Genomic DNA, 22,043 nt, shown 5'->3' with positions numbered 1-22,043 from the left:
TTGATAAACGGAGACATCTTCCTTCGTTTGTGCCCTTCGTTTACACGCAAACAGAGATTTCTCCTCTGAAAACGAGTCTTTCTAAAAACTCCGGCCAGAGTGGAGATTTTGGAAAACTCCGGTTGCGCGTTTGCATGTAAACTGAGATAAACAGAGATAAACGAAGTTATAGGCAACCGACGTCACGGTATGCGCCGTAACTTGCGCCTGTGTCAAAAGTGCGACCTATGTTGCTATGGTGACAATGGATACATGGAAGGCTTGAGCTTCTCGTTACACTGCCACCTACAGGTTTGGCGTGCTCTTGTGCATATATACACGGGTAAGTGTAAACGAAGATCTTTTTGAAAACGGAGACGGTGAAATGTCCGTTTATGAAAATAGCCGGCAACGTGTAAACGGCCTCTGAGTATCAAAGTTAAAACAGGAAATACTGGCAAAAACTGAAAACAAGGAAAACATGACCTTAATGGGGACCTCAGAGTGTAACAGCCATTCTTTTTTTCCTCTTCAGCCACCGTAGTTGGTGGCTCTTCAGCATCGAGTGAGTGTCAAAAAAACACTGAGTCTATTTGTTTTGGAAAAGAAAAGGCCTCTGCAGATAATTCTGCTGCCTTTAAAAACCTCCTGAAAAAAATGAACACTGTGCTCAGAAGTTTTAGCTGGTTGCAGTCTTCAGTCCTCACCTCTAGATGCCACTAAATCCTACACACCGCTCCTTTAAATACTTTATATAGTGTTGTGCATTTCATCATTCACAATACGTCACATTTTATAAGATGATATGTTTTACCAGAATATATTTAATTTGTGAAGTCACTACAGCTGTCAGATAAATATAGAGGAGTAAAAAGTACAATATTTAGAAACTTAAACTTTAACTTGAAACACAATGACTGAAGTACCTGAGTAAATGTGCTTTGCTACTTTTCACTGCTGGTTTTATCTGCTATCACTATGATCAACCAAACCTACATTCACCTTAATGTAACAGTAATTAATGTCTTATTATTTTTTATCCTATATCTACATAAAAAACATAGTTTCCTACAGAAAGGTGACGGATTGAAATAGGTGAGGTCGCGCAGGCGCACAAGCACCCTAAAATTGACAGGAGGATGCTGAGCTGCATTCCCATCATTCTGTGAGGAGAGGAGGATCCCCCTGCGCACCCACAACGGAGGAGACGCCGAGCGATAAGAACATATAAAATAATCCAAGTTGAGCTCTTTATCTGCCACCATGTCAGCTGGAGGAGATTTGGGGAACCCCCTGAGGAAATTTAAACTCGTATTTTTGGGAGAGCAGAGCGGTGAGTCAGATCTTGGGCAGGTTTGGTGTCATCCATCCCTAATGCTAAACATGCGTATATGTAGAAGGCCATGTATGTAATCCTTACTGATTTTAAAAGTTTGGGCTGAATCTAGATGATGCGGCTGCCTGGCTTTGGGGTAATTTGACGCCCATGTGCATTTTGGCACAATCTGTGACTGTAGAAGATCTGATTAACCGGGAAGAAAAAAAACGCATGCATGTAAATTGCACCCTTGGATTAATTATAATCATCACGATCACTCAGCAATAATAGCCAATTGTGCTGCATATCCTTGAGGATTATTTAGCTGTCGCAAAGTGCCATATTGGCATCAAAGCAGGCGAAATGAATTCGGATGTTTTGATGTGCTGCAGTGACCGACAAATATGCTCAGCCTGTTTTCACATAACCGGTTTATTTCCCTCACATCGCTTATTTCCAACATAAACATCCTTTATTCCATTACATGACAAGAGTGCACCATTTTCCCTCACCTCTCGTGTTTTTCTGTCTATTTAGAGAAGATAATAAACAGTCCCCCATGTGTCAGTTCGGGACACACCCTAGGCTGGCGATGTCTGTAGCATCTCTAAACCTCGCAGTCTCCGGTTCGGTCCCATAAATAATCCAATAAAAACGGACTTGACAGCGCCACAACATTATACTATTTATTCAATAAGCCATCTATTCAGGGTGGGAACGAGTGCGTGTGTGATTTGGCGTGATGGCACAAATTCGGGAGGTGCTGATCGATAATGGTTTAGCGCTGTAAAGCTGCCTGAATACGTGTTCAGACATCAGACATCCAGAGTGGCAGCAGAGGAGCACACATCCCATAAAATACAGCAGCACAATACATACACATCATCAGGCCTGATATGACAACAGCTTGTTTGTGTCTTACATTGTGATGCTTCAGTGTGTGTGTGTGTGTGTGTGTGTGTGTGTGTGTTGCATGTCTATGAGGAGGCTGTGTGTCGACTACAAGCCTCACTGTGTGTGTGTTTGTGTGGCCCACACTGCAATGTTGCTGTCCGTGGTGCTGAATCGAGGCCTGGTGTGGCCACTGCCCATCGCTGGCTTCAAAACTACTGCTGTCTGCATAGAGGGAGACTCTGCATGAGAGCCCGGGGCCTGCTGGAAAAGTCCAGTCGTCCGTAGATGGGATGTAAAATGGTGCTAAAGATGGTGATGGTGGGATGTCAATAAGAATCCAGCTCACTGGGCTCACCTTGTTCCTCTGAGAAGGCATCATCCAGCTTATGTAGGCTGCTAAATATGTGTTATGTATCCGTCTGTTTAAGGATGGCCTCGTGCATTTTAAGTGGCCATTTTTGGACACAACTTCTGTCTTCTTGTCATTAAAAGCTTTTTTCCTCATCACAATTAAAGGAAGAATAAAACACAAGAGAAGTCCATCCATTGATCAGATGGTCACCAGAAAATTAATCCACCACTATATTTTATTTCAATATATATTCGTTTATATTTATCGGCACGAGTATAGCATGGATCGATGCCACAGACCACAGCATTTGAAGCCTTTATGGGCTAGATGGGCCTTTATACAAATACACACACAACTGTTGAGAAAATACATGCCATCCAGTACAAAACCAAAACAATCATACAAATACAATTATAATAAGAGTTATTTGCTAATCAATAAATAATCCAAATCATGAAATTGAGCAAAACTGTAAAGTATCCTGTGGGTGCAGCTTCTCCAGTGTGAAGATTTTTAAATAAAGAGACACCTGAACCGGCATTTTGCACCATTTTTTGACATGTCATGGACAAAAATGATTAAAGGTCCAGTGTGTAGGATATAGGGGGATATATGAAATGGAATATCATATTTATAAATATATTTTTATTAGTGTATAGTCACCAGAAACTAAGAATAATTGTGTTTTTGTTACCTTAGAATGAGTTGTTTAAATCTACATTCAGAGCAGGTCCTCTTCCATGTTGTTTCTACAGTAGCCCAGAATGGACAAACCAAACACTACCTCTAGATAGAGCCATTAAAGTTTGCACATGCATATGACAACATGCATATGGGAGAAGTTTCAAATGGACGCAATCTGCAACCTCACCACTAGATGCCACTACATCCTACACACTGGACCTTTAATTAACTAACCTGAAAAGTGACTGAAGAATTTTACCTGCAGCTCTAAAAAGCTTCATCGTTGACTTTGTTTATCGCCATAAATTTCTTTCACATTAGTTTGATAGTGAGGAACATTTACACAGCTTTCTCAGAAAAATTAAGCTGCTTTTGGAAAACTGTGGATGCTTGTATATGTCTGATCTTCCTTTGAGAACAGAAAATGAAAGAAATTAACTCTAGAAAAAGCCAAATTGTGGTAAATTTTGTGATTTTTGGGGGGTTGGAAAAATGTCATGTTAGGACAGCTGAATGTTTAATTATCTGTCAGATTCTGTTCCAGGGCACATGACATTGCTTATGTTATGTTATTTTAATGGCTTCTCTTCTTTGATAGTTTGATAGTGATGATTCCAGTGGTTGGATGTCACACTGCGCAGTCTTGCCTGTCATTTCCTGTCATTTTGTTACACTGAGGAACACAATGGACGCCCATTTTCATATCATTATGTCGATGTCATTCAGGACATTGTGTGTTCATGCCTTTAGGGGATGATTTATGATTCTTTATGATCTGAATTAACATTTAACGACAAACTGATCTCTGTTCTCTGTTCCAGTGGGGAAAACATCTCTCATCACTAGATTCATGTATGACAGTTTCGACAACACATATCAGGTGAGACTCAGACCAGAAAACATAGAAACTAATTAAGAAGAATTTATAAATATAGACATAGATATGATGATGGGAGTTCTTACTGCATACAATGTTTTATTTGTTTATATTTATTTAACAATTTCTCCAGTAATCATCCTCTGATGTTTGAATAAACACAATAATGGGACTAATCACTGTAGGTTTACAATATTTTAAGCCTTCTATGGTATAAAAGTGACCGATTAAGAGCTGAATAATGTTACAATGAAAGCTTTCTGCCCTAAATACCTGCTTGATATACAAATTACAAATCACAGTCCATGTAAAATAAAGTAATTTGAATGCCGTCACTGCAGTTATCAAAAGGAAATGTTAGCATAGCAATGTTCGGCTCTTAATAAGCGAATACAGATTTTCCTGTCCCTTGCCTTTCTTAGAGGTTTGATACATAACAAGTCAAATGATTGAGCCCCGGGGGCAAAACAAATGAAATCTGTTTTTCAGTCTGACTCAATTTCAGTGCTTATTGGTTCTCTTTCTTTTCTTTGTTTTTAAACTTAACGGATTTTTGTGCTTTCCCCCATTTAAACAACATTCAATCTGCTGAGAACAACAGATGGTGCAGGGAGACATTTGGCTTTTAAAGTCTGGGTTTACTGATGATGTTTCCCCCTCTTTGTTCTTTCTCCACTGCAGGCGACCATTGGAATAGACTTCCTATCAAAGACAATGTACCTGGAAGACCGAACAGTAGGAAGCCTTGATTTTCATTTAAAGTTAGCATGTAGATACACATGTGAAAATGAATTCATGTGTTTGTGCTCATGCCATTGTAGCCAGTCGACACCCTAAATAAGAATGCCCCAATTTCTACTCTAGTTTCACTAATCTTTGATTTGATTAGCTTAATTACTCTTCTCTTCACAGACTAACACGATTATCCTAAGGTTATTTCAGCTGGTAATAGCGTTGGCTTTTCTAGCCCGAAGGAGTCAAAGCCTTTCCCACAGATCATCTGCTTTAGCTAGCATTAATACTATTTCATAGTCAGGATATTATGGCTCTGTCAGCCTGCGCACAAGCTGATACTGGCTTATCCCTTTGGATGTGTGCTTACAAGGCCTTACATCTGTATCGTCTGTGTGTAGTGTGATGGCTAATGTTGGAACAGCTGCTGAACGTGTGTGTGTGTGTGTGTGTGTGTTTCTGTGTGTGTGTGTGTGTGTGTGTGTGTGTGTGTGTGTGTAAATGCAGGTAAGGCTGCAGCTGTGGGATACTGCTGGGCAGGAGCGTTTCAGGAGTCTCATCCCCAGCTACATTCGAGACTCTACAGTAGCTGTGGTCGTCTATGACATTACGAGTGAGCAGCAACCTGCTAATTTAACCTGTGTGCATGTATGCGTTGTAGTGTGTGTTTTGATCCGTCTTTCATACATGAAACACAGTAAGAAGCACTATTTGTATATGAGATTTTAATGCAAAAAAAAGACTGGATTTAAAGTAAGAGTTTGTTCTCCACAGATGTGAATTCATTCCAGCAGACCTGCAAATGGATCGATGATGTCAGGACAGAGAGAGGAAGTGATGTCATCATCATGCTAGTCGGCAACAAAACAGATCTGGAAGAGAAGAGGTGAGCGTGTCAGATACAGCATTCAGCTATGAGAGATATTCTTCTTACTGAAAGGAAGCCTGTCGTTAAAAGCAACAAGTCAGTGCTGAATAAATTATCCTTCGACGTCGTGATGCTGAGTCTGGCTTGATTTTTTTCTGCAGGCAAATCATGATCGAGGAAGGAGAGCAGAGAGCCAAAGAGCTGAACGTCATGTTCATCGAGACCAGTGCCAAGACAGGCTGCAATGTCAAACAGGTGATCCCTGCAGTTTCACCATATTTCACTGCATTTTGGGCGTCAGTTGCTCCCAGCTTTTCTGCCATGCCCGTGTCCCTCCAAGATGATCGAGTCACCAACGTGAATAGATACAATTTGTATGTGAGAATATGTGGAAAGAATTGGTAACAAGTGTGGTAGATAGTGTGCAGAAGGCGGATAGTGTGCAGAACAAACTCTAGTGGGTGCAGCACAGAATTAGCAAACAAAGGAAAAGGAAGAGGCAGTCGACACACTGAACATTACAAGCTCCTCAAAACAGAACTGGGATGTAACTTAGTAGTTAATTACTGGATCAAATGATTTACTTTATACATAAAACTCATAATATGTTCAAAAAGGGGGCTGTAGTATATTCAGAACAAAAGTAATATTAATTTTTACACATGTTAAACCCTCCTACTCTTACTTCCCATCTTGCATGCTCTCCCCCACATACATCTTCTCTTCATCCATCCTGATCCCTCCTCTCCTCTCATCTCCTCCTTTTCTCTCCTCCTAGCTGTTTCGTCGGGTTGCAGCAGCCCTACCTGGAATGGAAAGCTTGGACGACGCAAATCCTGAAGGCAGTATCCTTTACAGCCACTGTGACTCACTGTGCCGGGAGCCACACGGCCAAGAAACAGGCAGCTTATTTTTAATCTCTTAGTGGTTGCTGGCGCTCGTACAAACAGACCGCCCAGCCTACTGTCTACCGAGGCATCAGCCATTAAACCTTTTTTGCTTAATAGAGAGGAAACGCACAGAGCCAGGAGGATAGTGAGGATGCACAGGTGTAGCACCACATAGTGGTTGTCTGGGAGGTGACAGACACTGAGGATGTGTGATGGAGGATGGATGAGGGACTGATAGAAATGAAAGGTACTTATCAATATTTGTGAATAATTCAGGAAAACATGATAGATACACAACTAGTATCTGACTTTAGATTATGGAGTATTGCTTACTGGGTACCTATACTAAACAAATACGTGGAAAGAAATAAGACAAGAGGTCAGGGATCCAATATAAGATCCATTTGACAGTCAAAACTTCTGCTTTTTTTCTTTTTACTCAGTAAAATGCTAAGTAAATATTTTATTGGTACCCCATATATGCAAAATATTTAGGGGAGACTGGGGTTGGTTGGCACATTTTTTACTCTCTGCCGCATTTCTCCGGCATAGTTAATGTTAAAATACTCAAGACAGTGGCAAATAAAAGGTTAAGGTCAAAGCTATCAGTAAAACTGTTTTAACGTACACATAATGTTTTCTAAAATTAGGTGATTCATGATTAAAGTCGTGTTGTCCATGTGTGCCAACCTGCCCTGTCACGGAGGTTGGCACAATGCTACCATTCCAAAAAATTTAAGCAAGCAGCAGAAACAACGTGAACATTTGATAGAATATCTGTCCATTCTATGACCAAATGATATTTTCACGGCAGCACAGTGCTGCAGTGGTTTTTGAACTTAATGACCTGCTGGAGCCTTTTTGTTCGAAGTTTGAGTGTTTACAGTCCACAAACATGCTGGTTAGGTTAACTTTATAAAGGTTTTGTGATATGCTGAGTTTTATGATAACATATACTGCAATATGTGTTGTGATTTATTACCTTTTTTATTGCAAATCAAAGAAGAACTTTGTCATAATCTGTTTGTCTTTTTTATCTAATAAGATTTTTTTGTTCAGTCTGTTCATCTCACTTAATCATTTTTATCACAGCGACCTGCATCTAAAAAAGCACTTGATTTTATTATTCTGGAAGACTACCAAAAGTTCAGTTTGTATTTGCATATTGATAATTCATATAATTAAAAAAAGATACTGTGTGTCCATGTACTGATACAATATTGCCACAAAAAAAACTGCGATACTGTGCGGTATTTTCCCCCCACCCCTTATGTTTTTACATACAGAACTAGATATATAGCTTAGATCCGGTCTAATTCCTGGGCTTCAACAGCAATTATTGAGTTGCTGTAAAGTCAGGGAAGCACAGTATTTGTATAATTTGGTTGTTGCATTTGTAGGGAGCATAATGCTTATATGGCATATGAAATATGGCATAGCTGCAGAGAAAAAGGTGCATTTTAAAATAGTTGTTTCAAACCTGGTTTACCAATGACATTGGCTTTATCTTAACTTACACTAATATTGTAATACCTGTAACAGTTTACAGGTTTAAGACTGATTTGTGTTTAGTAAAATGATCGTATTTAACACCATTTAGGGAAATGCTGATAGGTGACACCTAAAATTAAGGTGGGGGGGCTGGCGGAGGGCTTCAGTTTAAAGAAACAGCCCCTTTAAAATGTCTGCACACATCCCTGACTAGAAGTAACACATTTCCGATATCTCTGTCGAACACAGTTTTATAATACATTTAGTCCACAGATCACATTTTTACTTTCAGTGCGATAAAACCGACATGTTACCCTAATCAACAAAATGTTTGTGGCACGAGTGCAGGTGAAGAAAGCAAACATTTTGATGTTTTCATTTTTGTTTCTGTGATCTTTAAAGTACCAGACAATAGCTGAGTGCCAGCCAGCCCTCTACCCTGTTACATGTGTGCTGTAATTTCAAGCATTTGACTGTGACATGACCGGTCATACTATCTGACTTTTTCTTCTCAACCACCTGACTTTTCCTTAACTGATGATTCTCAGTGATCGACATCAAGCTGGACAAACCAGCGGAGCCCACTGTGCCCGAGGGCGGGTGCTCATGTTAATGCAGAGCTGAAATCGGACAGCTCCCTTCACACCATAGGCTTGTTGTGTTGCTTACTACTGGTTAGCTTCCAGTTGACTTCTCTAATTGGATATAGGATGCGGGCCTTGTATCTGATTGGACAAATCAAATGTTATCTTTCAGTCTTGTTCAGTTGTAAAATATTGTATACTTTGTCAATATGTAAGTGACTGGAGGAGAAAAGGGAAAAAAAAAACCCAACCAAATGTTGAAATGAAAACGAACAAAAAACAGTTTTGGAAAAATGAAAAAGGAGAAAACGGGAAAACCAACGGAATTCTTTTCGCTGTTATGTTTTGTATTTTTTATATATAAAAAGGGAAAGCACCAAAAATGATGCCTAAACATAGAGGGAGAAATAACAGGGAGGTCGGCCGTTTTTCTAGATGGCCGAACACGTCTGAATGTCTGCAGCACGCATGCACGTTGATCTGATCTTTGACCTTTGACCTTTGGCCTACCCTCCAGGGTCTCTGCACTCTGGAAGGAGGTTGACTATCTTAGAATGTTTTATAGCATCTCTCTATAGCATCTCATGACAAAATGTATCTCATTTGATATTCCCACAAGAGTCAACTTCCAGTAGGTTCACCTAACAGTAGCTGTGAAAATGTGGCACTCTATCTCTCTATGGGTTTAACTTTTATAGAACAAACTGTACTGTGGTTTAAAAAAAAGAAAAGAAGTAATAAAAAAGACAACTTACTATCACAACTCCCTCTCCCTCCAACCACTCCTCCCCCCTTCCTCCTTTCCTCTAACCCTCTGTCCTTCCCACTTTCCCCATCCCTCCATCCCGGTAATACACATATAACGATCCACTGTAATGCACTGCACTGTATATAATAATGTAATATGTATGTTGTGAACGTCCCTCTGTAGAAGTGGTCCTTGTTCACCAGTATGAATAATGTAATAATGTTTAATGATTAATAAATTACAGATTAAAGGGCTTCACTCTTCTAACCATCAACATCCACCTGGTAGCACAATGGTCTACTCTATTTAATTTGGGGTTTTACAGTTTTACATCCTCATAGCATTTCAAGCCACAAAGAGAATAGAAGAGGCCAAGTTTGGTTAGATTTCACACAGGTTTTCATGTCTGCAAAGGTTCTGAATACAACACTCAGAGCATTAATATAGCAGCGTACCACCACTTGCTGTGTAAAGATACAGTGGAGTGATGGCGTCCTGAGCAGAGAATGAAGTCACGCTCCCTCTGTATGTTTTGTAAGCTTTGAGCTTCTCTGTTCTTTGTTGTGGTAAGTTGGTACTGAGCATGCATCTTAGTGCGTGAGCTCAGTGTTGCTGCTTTGCACTGCACTCACATGGCAGTCAATCTCAGGACCTGTCGGCTATCAGTCTGACTACAATAAAGTCTTGGGGGGCAGCAGCCAACATTTCGGGCTGTAGCCATTTCAGCTAATAATCTCTACATAAGCAGATAAAAAAACTCATCTGCAGCCAATGGCCAATGTGAACTCTTTACCTGCTGCTCAGAAGTGATTAACAAATACTTCTCAGACTACAAACGCAAACCAGAACACTTTTGACTCTAAATCTTGTCCCGTCACCTACAGATTGTGCATACATGCGCAAAATCTGTTTATAGAGATGATCTGTTTATATTACTACGAATATTAGGGGTTGTCACTGAAGGGTAGCGCCCACCCTGGTTAATCCTGTTGGCTCTGTCACCACTGTAATTGTTGTTTAGTGCTTTTTATGGAGTTAGCATTGTTAGCTGTTAGTCTCTCGCTCAGCCACCTCCATGTGAAGAATCATGTGCAGACAGCTCATACACACTGAATTTCACATAGAGCTCCTTGAACCACATTACCAGTTTTTTGAAAGGCCATTGTAGACTATACAGTTCTTTTGTAATATTATTTTATACAGTCTATGGTTTGCTGCTAAATGAGAAAATGTTTAAAGGACTACCTCATTTTAGAACAGGCTTTCTCTTGCAACACATAATTTCATTAGGTGTTTTTTTTTACTGTCTTCACACCTCACTTTAATATCTTTGGTTAACGTTGCACAAATAACAAGAGGTGATAGCAAAACCCCACCTGCTAGCAGCAGATTGCTGTTTTCTGCTAAGAAAATAGCAGTAACTTCTCCATATATTAACCAAAGTTGTTATGATCTAAAGTATACATTAAATAAAACACTTGATGGTATAGGGCAGAGACTGTACATTAGAGAGAGAGGATACATTCTGTGGCAGATTAAAAATGCAGTCTGAAAGAATTATATCCCACTTTAACTTTTGCTAGGAAAATAGTAAATCCTCTATATTCACCAAGGTTATTGGGCATGATCTGAAGTAAACACAAATAAAATACTTGATGGTAGGGCAGAGAATGTGTATTATGGAGGGGGTAACATACTTTGGCAGTCTGCATGTCCAATGATTATTATCTTTAAATCTTTAAGGAGGAGGAGGAACTCAGAATTATTTACAATATCCAAAAGTAGGCTATCATTTGTAAAGGAAACATAGAATACAGGAACAAAGTATCGTTCACAATGCTGCATTTAGTTTAGTATTTTGTAGCCAACAGTTAGCCCTAACTGACATTTAGCATTGCATGACCACCTTACACATTAGATTCATTCTTGCTCTTTTGTTGAAATGTTCAAACTGAAGAATCAGATACAGAACTGCCAAAACTGGATTACCATGGACTGCCTATATGCAATATATTTCTTTATAGTTATCCTTAAAAATAAAAGGGTTTATTTTGTTTGATTTGATCTCCATATAAAACCTTTTTATGCCGCTTTGCAAAATTAGACTGACAAAAAGTACCCAAATCAGAGTTTAGAATCTGACCAATCATCATAAAATTGCCTCAATCTTTTCCTTAGAAAAGTGAATGTATATACTGATAATGTAATCAAATACAATCACTAACAAAAATCATCGGCCAAAGTGACGAAGTTACAGTTACAAAAATGAAACAAATATAATAGAAGACATACAATAAAATAAGTCTTTTAGATGATGTTACACAATGTTTGATGTAACGCTCATATGGACAGCTGTAAGCTTTTAAAAGTCTTTTATCACAGAGCTAGGTCAGAATACTACGTGGACTATGCAGGGCATTAGTTGTAATGAACTGAAATGGCATTTGGTTTTGATGTCATCAGCTATCAGTCACTGAGCTGAACTGGAGCTGCGCATACTGTACTCAGGGGTCAAAGTCCAACGGTCATACAATCTAACTTTGCTTTGATGGTACCAGAAGGAGCCCAAATTATCACAACCTGCCTAAAACAATTTCTAGCACATTAGAGTCTTTTTAAGATTGTAGTTTGTTCAATGAGAACAAAGTGACACAGTAACAGCGACTGAGGCAAATGGGCTGAGAGCAATCAACCAACCATATAATCAACCTGTCAATCAGTTAATTGTTTACAGTGTTCATTTTTCTCTTGCTAATAACAGTCATAATAATCGCTCTAATCCTGAGCTCCCTGCGGTGACTCAGTGTCTGAAAACCTGATAGTTAAGGGGAAGTTGAGGTGGAAAGAACCTTTTAAGAAGGAAACTGTCAGTGTGACGTTTTCAGGTCGCTTACGCTCAGCCCTCCTAATGAGAGAGGACAGGTATTCCCCTAGATGGACGGCTCGTCATTCGATCCCCCTGAGGTTTAACAGGCGCACGGAGACAGTTAGTGCTGTTAGTGGAGAAATGAACTCCACAGAGACAAGAGGTCGAGGGTGACCTTGGTTGAATTTCCTCAAGGGTGAAACTTTCAGTGTGGAGTTTCTGAAAATCTCAGCAAGTCAAAATGACCAGCAATAGTTTTTCTACATAATGCATGATGATAAATATACATAGAATATACATAGATTAGAAACAGAAACTCTGGATTATATGAAAAAAGCCATGAAACACAAATGATTGATGATATATCAGCATGAGACGATACACCTGTACATAATGTTCTTCCTTGAGAAGGACACACCTCTTCCATCCAGAGTTCCTCTTGTAAGATCTCAGGTCCTCTCAGGTCCGAATCACTTTGGATCTCATTTTCACACAAAGCAGACCATGACCAGAGTGGAAGCTTTAAGGGACATAAACCTTCGCTCCCTGCTGAGGGAGCTGCGGACCGATATTGCTATGGCTGTAGACGACCCTTTCCCTCTCGTCTACGGTTTGGTGGACAAGAACATCATCACTGACCAACTGCTGAAGGTGAGAAAAACATGGAAATCTGAATGTAGAGATCATTTTCATTTTGTTCAGAAATGTCACTTGTTTCCACTTGTTTTGTTTTTCCATTTTTATTACAAGCCTTTGCAATTTGTGCAACCATCAAACACTGAAAACATAATGACTTATTAAAGGACCTTTCTTCTCTTGTTGTCCACAAACTAATTCAGATTATAATCCTGTAACACCTTGGATTATGACATGTATTCGCAGGACTATATGGTGCTATTCGGGCTGCAGAGTTCACATTCTTCTTCTTGTTTCCATAGGACACTCTAGAGAAGGAAGGCAGAGAAGGGATCCATAAGGCCATGTACTCCCTCCTGACCTGGGTCCTGGAGCAGAGCAGATCCACCATCCAGGCTTTCTGGAGCAACTTGTCCAAAGACTACAACCTGGACAGCTACCCCAAGCTACAGACGCTGCTCACGAACCTGCACTCCAGTGTGTAACATTCACCAAAATATTTGTCAAATGTTTATAGTGTGTCTGTTTGACCATTTTAACTTGATTGCAATGTATATTCTGAGACTTAACAAAACAGAGAAGTAGGGTACTGTCCTTATACTTCTGTATGTCTCTTATTTAACAGATTTATAAGACAAGTTTATCATAAAAAACAAACTGCTACTAAAGTAATAAAACCAATATTGATACTGGGAATTTCTAGCATTATACATCAGTGCAAGCTCAATAAAAGACTGAGATTTAATTTCAAGATACGATTTAAATGTGTCCAATTTTTAGAAAAGTTAAAGGGAAAACTCACAACAAAATCAAAAACACATATTTTTCCTCTTACCTGTAGTGCTATTAATCAATCTAGATTGTTGATAGAAGGAAGCGTGTGTCTACTGCTAGCTCACCTAGCAGCCCTAATGTCCCTCTCGTCCATGAGTAGATGCACACTTCCTTCTGTGCGGTGATATGGTTTGCTGGTGTCGTTCATTAGAAAGAAAATAGTTCCTACATGACACTGCTTACAACAGGATCTGTGGGTTATCTTGAGTAACCCAAACTGGTCTCACTCCGAAGTTGTCGAAATCTGGCACTTGGGCAGTGACTTGCGGCGTCGGACCGATATCTCCAACACTCTGCAACTCACACCAAAAAAATCCAGATTGATAAATAGCACTACAGGTAAGAGGAGAAATGTGTTTTGATTTGGGGGTGAACTGTCTCTTTAAGAGTTAAGCGATTTGTAGAGAGTAATGTGACTAGAAGTTAAAGCTACAATCTCCCACCTTAGTTCTTATCAGTGCTCTCTGTACTTTCAGGACAGAGTTTTCTATCTGTGACATTCAAAACAGTTTATAAAGTTTAGTCTTTAATATTTTTGCCTTTTGCTGACATTTTGATGACAGGACGGGATGATGCGGGTTCCAAAGGTGAGAAGAAATCCTCTGGAGGCCACAAAACATCTCACGTCAAGAAAAGGAGCCATGAGGACAGGGAGACAAACTCACACAGTCTGCATTTAAAGTATCATGCCAAGACAAGCGATGGACCAGGTTATTTCCCAAAATGCATCTCTTCTGGCTCTGTCTTCTAACAACAACGATTATAGTAGAACATGTATTTTTTTCCTAGGGGGTAAAGTGAGGCTGTACAGAGTGAAGAGTGAAGCTGCGGCCCCACAGCTAACATCTGGAACCAGTAATTACAAATCAATCATGTTCTAAAATAAATAGATAAATAAATGGTCGAATATAACAGACACATTTAACCTTTGTTCTACCTCAGGTGTTCAGGCCGTGTCGTCTTCAGTCCAGATACCCACCCCTCTGTCTTCCTCCTCCTCCTCTGCCTCCTTAACTGAGCTGCCAGTTGGCCCCAAATCCACAGAGAAGATCCACATCAAACAGATGCTTGGTGCAGATGGTACGCCACTGTTTTTATGTATAAGACTTCCCTGCATCATCAGGACACCAAATATGAATGTTTAAATTCTGAAAAGAAATTGGATGTAAAGAAATACAGAGCTACACCATACAACCACAGTGAAATGTATGAGTGAGCACTGAAGATATACTGAGTACTACACAACACAGAAAGCATAATATGGGAATCAGCAATCAATGCTGATAAAAAAATATTCGCAAAAGTATTTTCTATTCAACAGGAAGTGGCTTGAAGTGCATAAAAGTCGGTGCAGAATTTTATTCCTCCGGTCAGTCAGAGGAGATAAATGGAGCATCCATGTCCAAAGCTGTTGAGAACCTGTTTCACCATGAGGGGGAGACAACCACAAGCATGGTAGATCAACTCATTCACAGTCTTTCCTTTTGAATGTGTTTATTATAAATACCTCATAATGTTCTGTATCTCTGAGTGTGTAGGGTCAATATAACGATGATGAGTGTGCAGTGTGTAAGGATGGAGGGGAGCTAATTTGTTGTGATGGCTGTCCTCGAGCTTTTCATCTGACCTGCCTGGACCCTCCACTTACGTGTATACCAAGGTGAAAAATACAAGATCTATATGTGTGTGTGTAATTCTTTCCTTATATTAGCTTACCTTGGGGTTTTTCAACTCTGAAAGGGTTTTAATGTTGGATTAAATGTTTCATCTGCAGTGGCTCTTGGCAGTGTGAGTGGTGCTGTGGAAACAGAGTGAAAAGAGAGAAAGCCCAACTTCCTTTACAGGTAAGTGTCCGAAGAAAGGTTATTACATAAAGAAATTTACAGGTAGACTGACTGGTGTACATATAGACTGTGTAATTTTTTGTGTAAAGGTTCTTTGCAAGCCATGATTAAATGTTTTCAGATCATAATGGTCATTGATTTATGACTTACTGAGTAACAAAGGTGATGAAATGAACTATTTATGACCTGCTTCTTAAAATAAACACTGCATTTCTGGCACTTTTTCTATCTTTTTACATCTGAAATTCTGTGGAAAGATAGTTGATTGTTGAGTCACATTCCCTGGTCATCAACATCTGATGCTTTGGGTTCGTGGTCAGTCCGGCTACCAACCAAAGGTTGTCAATATCTGACGTCCTTAAGATAAGATTCAAAAATCAGCTGTCTGTCTTCAGAACTACACACTGAATCTTGAAGTAACGGCGTACGACACTCAGAATGTCACTATTAGGAGTGCAAATCACATGTTTCATCACAATATGACTTTATGTCAGTTCTTTGGACAACAATATGATATTTTCTGATATGACAACATCTGCCACGACATGATTTGATGCAATTTGGGGGCCTGCGAATGATATGAGACAATATCATTGTCTTTTTCTGGCTGCCCAGGGTGCACACAGTTTGAATGTTTAGGAAGGAGGTGCAGTTGGACAAAAATTGTGACACAAACATGCCATGGCTTCCATGATCAACGGAGGTACTGCTCTGTTTTGTCAGTATCCATAAGCTGTCAGACAACGTGCACAAATACTGACGAAATATCTGATGTTGAGCTGCTCAACTCAGCTGTCTCCATGTTGAGAGCCATGTGCAGACAATCCCAGCTCAGATTCTGACTCATAGATTTGCTCTGTATGTCGCATACAGCTCCTTTAACATAAAGGATGGCGGGTGTAGCCTCCATTCCTCCTCTATACATCTTCATGATCTGACAGCATAATATAAAGTCTGACAGTTTTTTAGTCTGCAGGATTTTTGCTCTCCACTTTCTATTACTGATCATGGTCATGATATTTTATATCACAGCCACTCGTTGCCCAGCCGCAGCAAACAAACACAAGCTCCAGTAACTCCATCATAGACGTCCCCTTCTTCTCCTCACTGTCATCCTCGTCTCTCACCAGCGTCACAGCTTCTACAAATGAGCCCAGTGGCAGAAACCAGGTAAAGACTTGTTGATGTTCTGCTTGGTGCAATCTATATTTTATCATCATCATGCTTTTAAAATAACTTCCATTTTACTCCCTTTGCTGCTACTTGAAAAAACTGTCCTGTGTCCTAAAATGTGTGACCAGTGTTCAGGTGGAGAGCTGCACAGTGTGAGGGAGGTGTGTGGAGTTTGTCACCTGGGAGGAGGAGACCTGACTCCCTGCCTCCAGTGTTTGCAGCGCTTCCACACACACTGCCACTTTTCCAAGTAAGACATCCACTCCCCACTTCTTCTGTAACTGTATTATCTGACAGCAGACTCATGATGAGATGTCATCAGAAGATGACAACATGTGAATACTTCCCACAAGCATGACGAACTCTAATCACGGCCTCATTGTGATCTATGCATCAGTGTGTACATATGTTCCTACTGGCAGAGACCTTCCTGTGAATTCCTGTTTGTGTTAGTATTGATCAACAGTGTGCATTAAGGGTGTGATCACTGTCTGGCTAATGTTGACTAATGGATTGTAAATGGACTGCAGGGTATACAGTATAATGTATACTGTAAACGAAGATCAATGATTTTACAAATGCTCCCAGAGATACAAAATCCATATGATGATCTCATGTAGAGCTGCTTATTTGACTTTTTGTTCAGAATGCTTCTGTGTGATAAATTTAAGATTCCCTTTACCATGTTTAGCAGAATTCTAACAATTTCTTCAAATCTTTTAGTGTCTTATAAATGTCACATGATCCTAGGGAATCGTTGGATAATATTTTTACATACAGAGTCAATCTAAAAAGAAATGGTCCCTCTCTGTTTCCTCAAGTGTTGGATATCACATATTGATGGACAGTAACATTATACAGCACAGAAAACAGTCTGACTCACTCACTGTGTGCTTGTATTTGCTAGAGGGAGATCCATCTGCTTGTCCTGCTCCAGGCCCTGGGGCAGCTCTGCAGAGAGGGAGGCTGAATCATCCAGAGGCTTACAGGTGTGTCTGCACGTGTGTGCGTGTGTACAGATGATATATACACCTTCATTATCTCAATGTAATGGAGTGTAATATGAGTAATCTCTCCCACGTGTGTGTGTGTGTGTGTCTCCAGCTCGCCCCAGTGGTTCAAAACACAATCAGTCACGATCAGAGCTCCTCTGTCCCTGAGCCCGTCCTCCATAAAGATGAACTGGACTCCATCCTGGGAGATGTGAGTGAGGTTCAGTTACAGATGCAGACCTGATATGAATATAGCCATGCATGTCAGACACAACATGGTGGCACGTTTTATCACACAGACAGAGAATGAGCTGTCATTGTGCTCTTGCTCTGTAGTCTAGTTTCTGTTTTATACAAGAGATATTTATGTGCAGATGTTGAAGTCCAACTGTGTGTTATAGAGGTTCAACCCCAAAAAGCTAAAACCTTGTTATTTTTGTGCTTCTTCTTTATTCTAAATCTTCTTCATAAATGTTTTGAAAGTTCCTGTGAGATGGTACGTCGTAGACACATGAAATTTTCACCAGTGATAGGAAGTTGTAGGCAAATGCTGCTCAACAAAGAAGGCCCCAGTTAGCCTTATGGAGTGTAAATGTCAACCTTGAGTCCTATATTGTAAGTCCAATTTACACCAAACTAGGTACATACATTCATTTATTTACACCCTACAAATTTGCCTTGAAACATGAAAGTCCACCTGGTTAGATTTTCCAGCATTTTTTATTTTTTGAAACATAAATTTTTGACATCTCCCAAACTGAAGCTCTGATTGCCTCCACATTTTTTGTGGATAATTATTGGACATTGCTTATAAACTGACTGATGATCTTTAAAAGGATGTCGCTTAGCACATCAGCAGATCATATTCCCCAACCGCTGGGCCAATTGTCACTAAACTTCGGTCATGCCCACATTAGTACTTGAAATATACCCTAAGAATTTCATTCAAATTGTTGACTGGGGGGGGGCACGACAACTGCAACAAATATATCACATGAATCAGACTATAAATCAGAAATTCTTTGTCTAATAATTACAAAACGCACAGGTTATATTCAATAACAATATTGAACCAGGTGTGTAAAATTATTTTGAAATCACTCAATTGGAGGCATCGCCAGTTCCAAGCATGTGCATTGGCCTTGTGCAAAATTTTGCCCATAAATCAGTGACAGACAGACTTGGTATTGGTACTGTGTCATTGCTGCACTTGTGATAGCTTGAGGTGTAAACATTAATGGCGTCAACCTCAGCTGAGTTGTAACATTAGCTAACTCAGTGGAGCTAGGTGAGCTAGCAGTAGATGCGTGCTTCCTTCTGCACAATGATACATTTGGTGGGTGTAGTTTGGTAGAAAGAAAATAGTTCCTACATGAAACTGCTCACAACAAGGTCTGTGGATTATCTTGAGTAACTGGTCATGATTTCTGGAACTAGACATTGCTGTTGAGTTTTTCAAATGTAGTTTTTGGCGCTTTGAGCACCTCAAGCTGAGTGCCATCTAGTTCCATTATATTCGAGAGAAGGCAGACATCTCTACGGCAGATATCTCCAAAACAGTGCAACACATACCAAAACAGTTCAGACTGATAAATAGCACTACAGAGGAAAAATATGAATGTTCGATTTTGGGGTGAGCTGTCCCTTTAAATAAGCATAGACTGCACTATAATGCATTGCGAAAAGGCAAAATTAGTTTGTCAGGTTAAGTAAAAATGTATTTAATAATACCAAAAGATTTGCTTACAGTATAGTTAAATATGTTTCTTACCTCCTGGTTGTAAAAAGGATTTTGGTCTCAAGGCACAACAAACTCTTAACACCGAGGACAGGAAACTGATGAGGGTCATTGTAGGGCGTCTTATTCACTTCATCTTTATTTTCATTTTCAAAACTGTTGTTGAAACACATAACTCTTAACACATTTATAAACCAAGATAATCAGATCTGAAATATTTCATTTTGTTTCCTGGCTGCACTTTTCAGTCTGAATGAAATCTGAATGTGCTGACAGAATGACCTTAAACTAAAAACATAGCCTGATATAACTTGATAACTGCAGTAATAATCTGGTAGAGATTGTTGCTATGTGATATCACTGTTGTCACTGACATCATCCTGTACATGTCAAATGATGTCACCGGGACTTTTGCTCAGTGACTGATCCTACTGTGTTTTTCTCTGCTCGTATCTCAGTCGGGCTCCATCGACGGCATCTTGCAGTGGGCGTTCCACAACATCTCTCGACCTCTTCCAGACTCTCAGGGATGCTACCAGTGACAGACAGATGATCTGCTCGCATGGATGAGCTCTCGCAGTCTGAAGTTATACTGTAAAGTGACAATGATCATATGAATATAGGTGATTAAATGAACAAAACAAACAAAAGGTATAACTGAACTCATTCTGTACAAAGGCTTTTGAACAGTAATACATCGTGTCACCCATTGGTTTGTGGAGTCCTGTTTTGAGGCCCTGAGTTTGGCATTTTGGCTGTTGCTGCTTTGGATTTTTTGGAGCAAGAAGTGACCATACTGGGACTAAAGGGTGGAGCTGTGGGATGCAGAGCAAGAGGTGGAACTGACTCATATACCCCTTTTCCACCAATATAGGCAATAGACTGTGTGTGCGGGGGTATTTTTTTATTTTTTTTGGGTGTGTCTGTTTGACATCACTGCTAGCCGGAAAACAGGTCAATAAACAGCAACAGCACAGAATTTTTTTTTGTATATATGTCTTAATTTTTCAGTCTACCTTTCAAACTATGTGCAGACTAATTTGGAATGAGCGTTGCTTGGGCGAAGACGGATGGTATTTTGTGGTGGTGCGTGATTGCATCTTGCAGATAAAGGGGCTATAATTAGCATGTTCAGCCAGGTGTCGTGTTTCCATCAGTGCTAATAAATACCCCGGTCTACTGCTGAATTATATGACCCGGGTGTGAATGCCGATTGTAACCTTTCCCATTATGTAAAAAAGCCAGATGTTAGTGGGTGTTTGTGGGTTTTCTGTGCAGTGGGAAAAGGGCTATCTATTGTACTGAGGGCTTACAGACAGCCTGTCAATCAAAGTGTCCAAATCCTCAATTGAGTATGACTTTAAGCCTTAATAAAATGAAAATGGGTGAGTTATAGAAGAATTTACCGCCTGTAAAAGTTTCCATGAATGTTTAAATTAGCTTTAGAGACCAAAACTTTTTCCATACCAGGCTGTAAACCTTTGTAGCCAGCCTCAAGTGGCCATTAGAGGAACTGCAGTTTTTGGCACTTTTGTGCTTGCTTCAATTTTCATTTTTTCAGCCCTGGAGGCTGCCACTTGTGCAGGATATGGTTGAGTTAATATGATACTACTACAAATTTAACATTAATCAAATTACCAACACCAACTGAGATGCAGTGAACATGGGACTTTTTGGGGCTCTCGTGTTGCTGCAGTGTTTCTATAATGCTTGTACCAAAGGACATTTGGAAGGTGGAGTAACTTCTATTTTTTTTCTAACCATCTTTATCACCCCCCAGTCTCGCCCCATCCTATTTTACAAGACCTCTAAATTTCCTCACGCTCTGTGTAGCATCACAACATGACTAATAGTGTTGGACATGGGGTCAGCACTGATGTGGGAGGGCTGGCAGCGGGCCTTGGACGTCTCCTGCTAACTTTTACTAACTTGGCTTAACAAACTGAAATAAATCCACTTTTTAAGGTTGTCAGTATCCCACAGCTGCCACCCTGTAAACTCAACGATACATTTATGTACTTTTCTGATGTCTTAGCTGTGTTGTCATCCATATGTGTGTGTTTATATCTTAAGGAAAGCAGTGTTGGAGGAGATACTCATTGGAAAACAGTTCGAGATCAGCACAGAGGACATCAATGTCTCATCACAGCAAATATAAGAGACACTGCAAACTTCCACATGTGTGCATATAAAGAGAAATAAATGTGGCTCTCGCTGTGCAGATCTGTGCAAGAATTCACATTCACACGTTACAACAGATGGTTTCAATACGATGAGGTATGCACGCTGAGAAATGCCTCTGTTTAACAGGAATTCCTTGAAGACTATCACTTAGATGTGGAATGTTGTTTTTGTCATGGGATTCAACAGTTTTAGCATGACTGCCAGAGGGATGGAGCGCAGCCAGGCAGATTTTTCTCCCCTCGGTATTTGGTTGCCATGGCTCTCAGCTCCTACAGGCCCAAAACAGAGGATGAGAAACATGTTCCAGTGTGTGTGTGTGTGTGTGTGTGTGTGTGTATCTGTGCATGTGTGTCTCTGTT

At 40.0% G+C, this 22,043-nt stretch overlaps 2 protein-coding genes across 2 annotated transcripts; both read left to right on the top strand.

The window, feature by feature from the left end:
- The first annotated feature begins 1,112 nt into the window (after positions 1-1,112).
- On the top strand, positions 1,113-9,695 carry rab6bb (RAB6B, member RAS oncogene family b). The gene is made up of 8 exons (XM_049598812.1): positions 1,113-1,312; positions 4,049-4,107; positions 4,786-4,839; positions 5,344-5,449; positions 5,611-5,722; positions 5,866-5,959; positions 6,483-6,549; positions 8,634-9,695. Exons 1-8 carry the CDS (start codon positions 1,243-1,245, stop codon positions 8,696-8,698), a joined length of 627 nt encoding a protein of 208 aa, XP_049454769.1. The 5' UTR covers positions 1,113-1,242; the 3' UTR covers positions 8,699-9,695.
- Positions 9,696-12,787: 3,092 nt separating this feature from the next.
- On the top strand, positions 12,788-21,672 carry aire (autoimmune regulator). Its single transcript, XM_049598814.1, has 13 exons — positions 12,788-12,934; positions 13,222-13,396; positions 14,317-14,463; positions 14,543-14,608; positions 14,696-14,833; positions 15,075-15,208; positions 15,292-15,413; positions 15,528-15,597; positions 16,630-16,767; positions 16,899-17,020; positions 17,678-17,759; positions 17,875-17,973; positions 19,959-21,672. The coding sequence occupies exons 1-13, from the start codon at positions 12,788-12,790 to the stop codon at positions 20,040-20,042; spliced, it is 1,524 nt and encodes a 507-aa protein (XP_049454771.1). The 3' UTR covers positions 20,043-21,672.
- Positions 21,673-22,043: the final 371 nt, after the last annotated feature.

Source organism: Epinephelus fuscoguttatus, linkage group LG15 (genome assembly GCF_011397635.1).
Source record: "Epinephelus fuscoguttatus linkage group LG15, E.fuscoguttatus.final_Chr_v1".
NCBI classification, from domain to species: Eukaryota; Metazoa; Chordata; class Actinopteri; order Perciformes; family Serranidae; genus Epinephelus; species Epinephelus fuscoguttatus.
The sequence above is the reverse complement of the archived record's forward strand: the minus strand, read 5'-3'. Positions and strand labels throughout refer to the sequence as shown.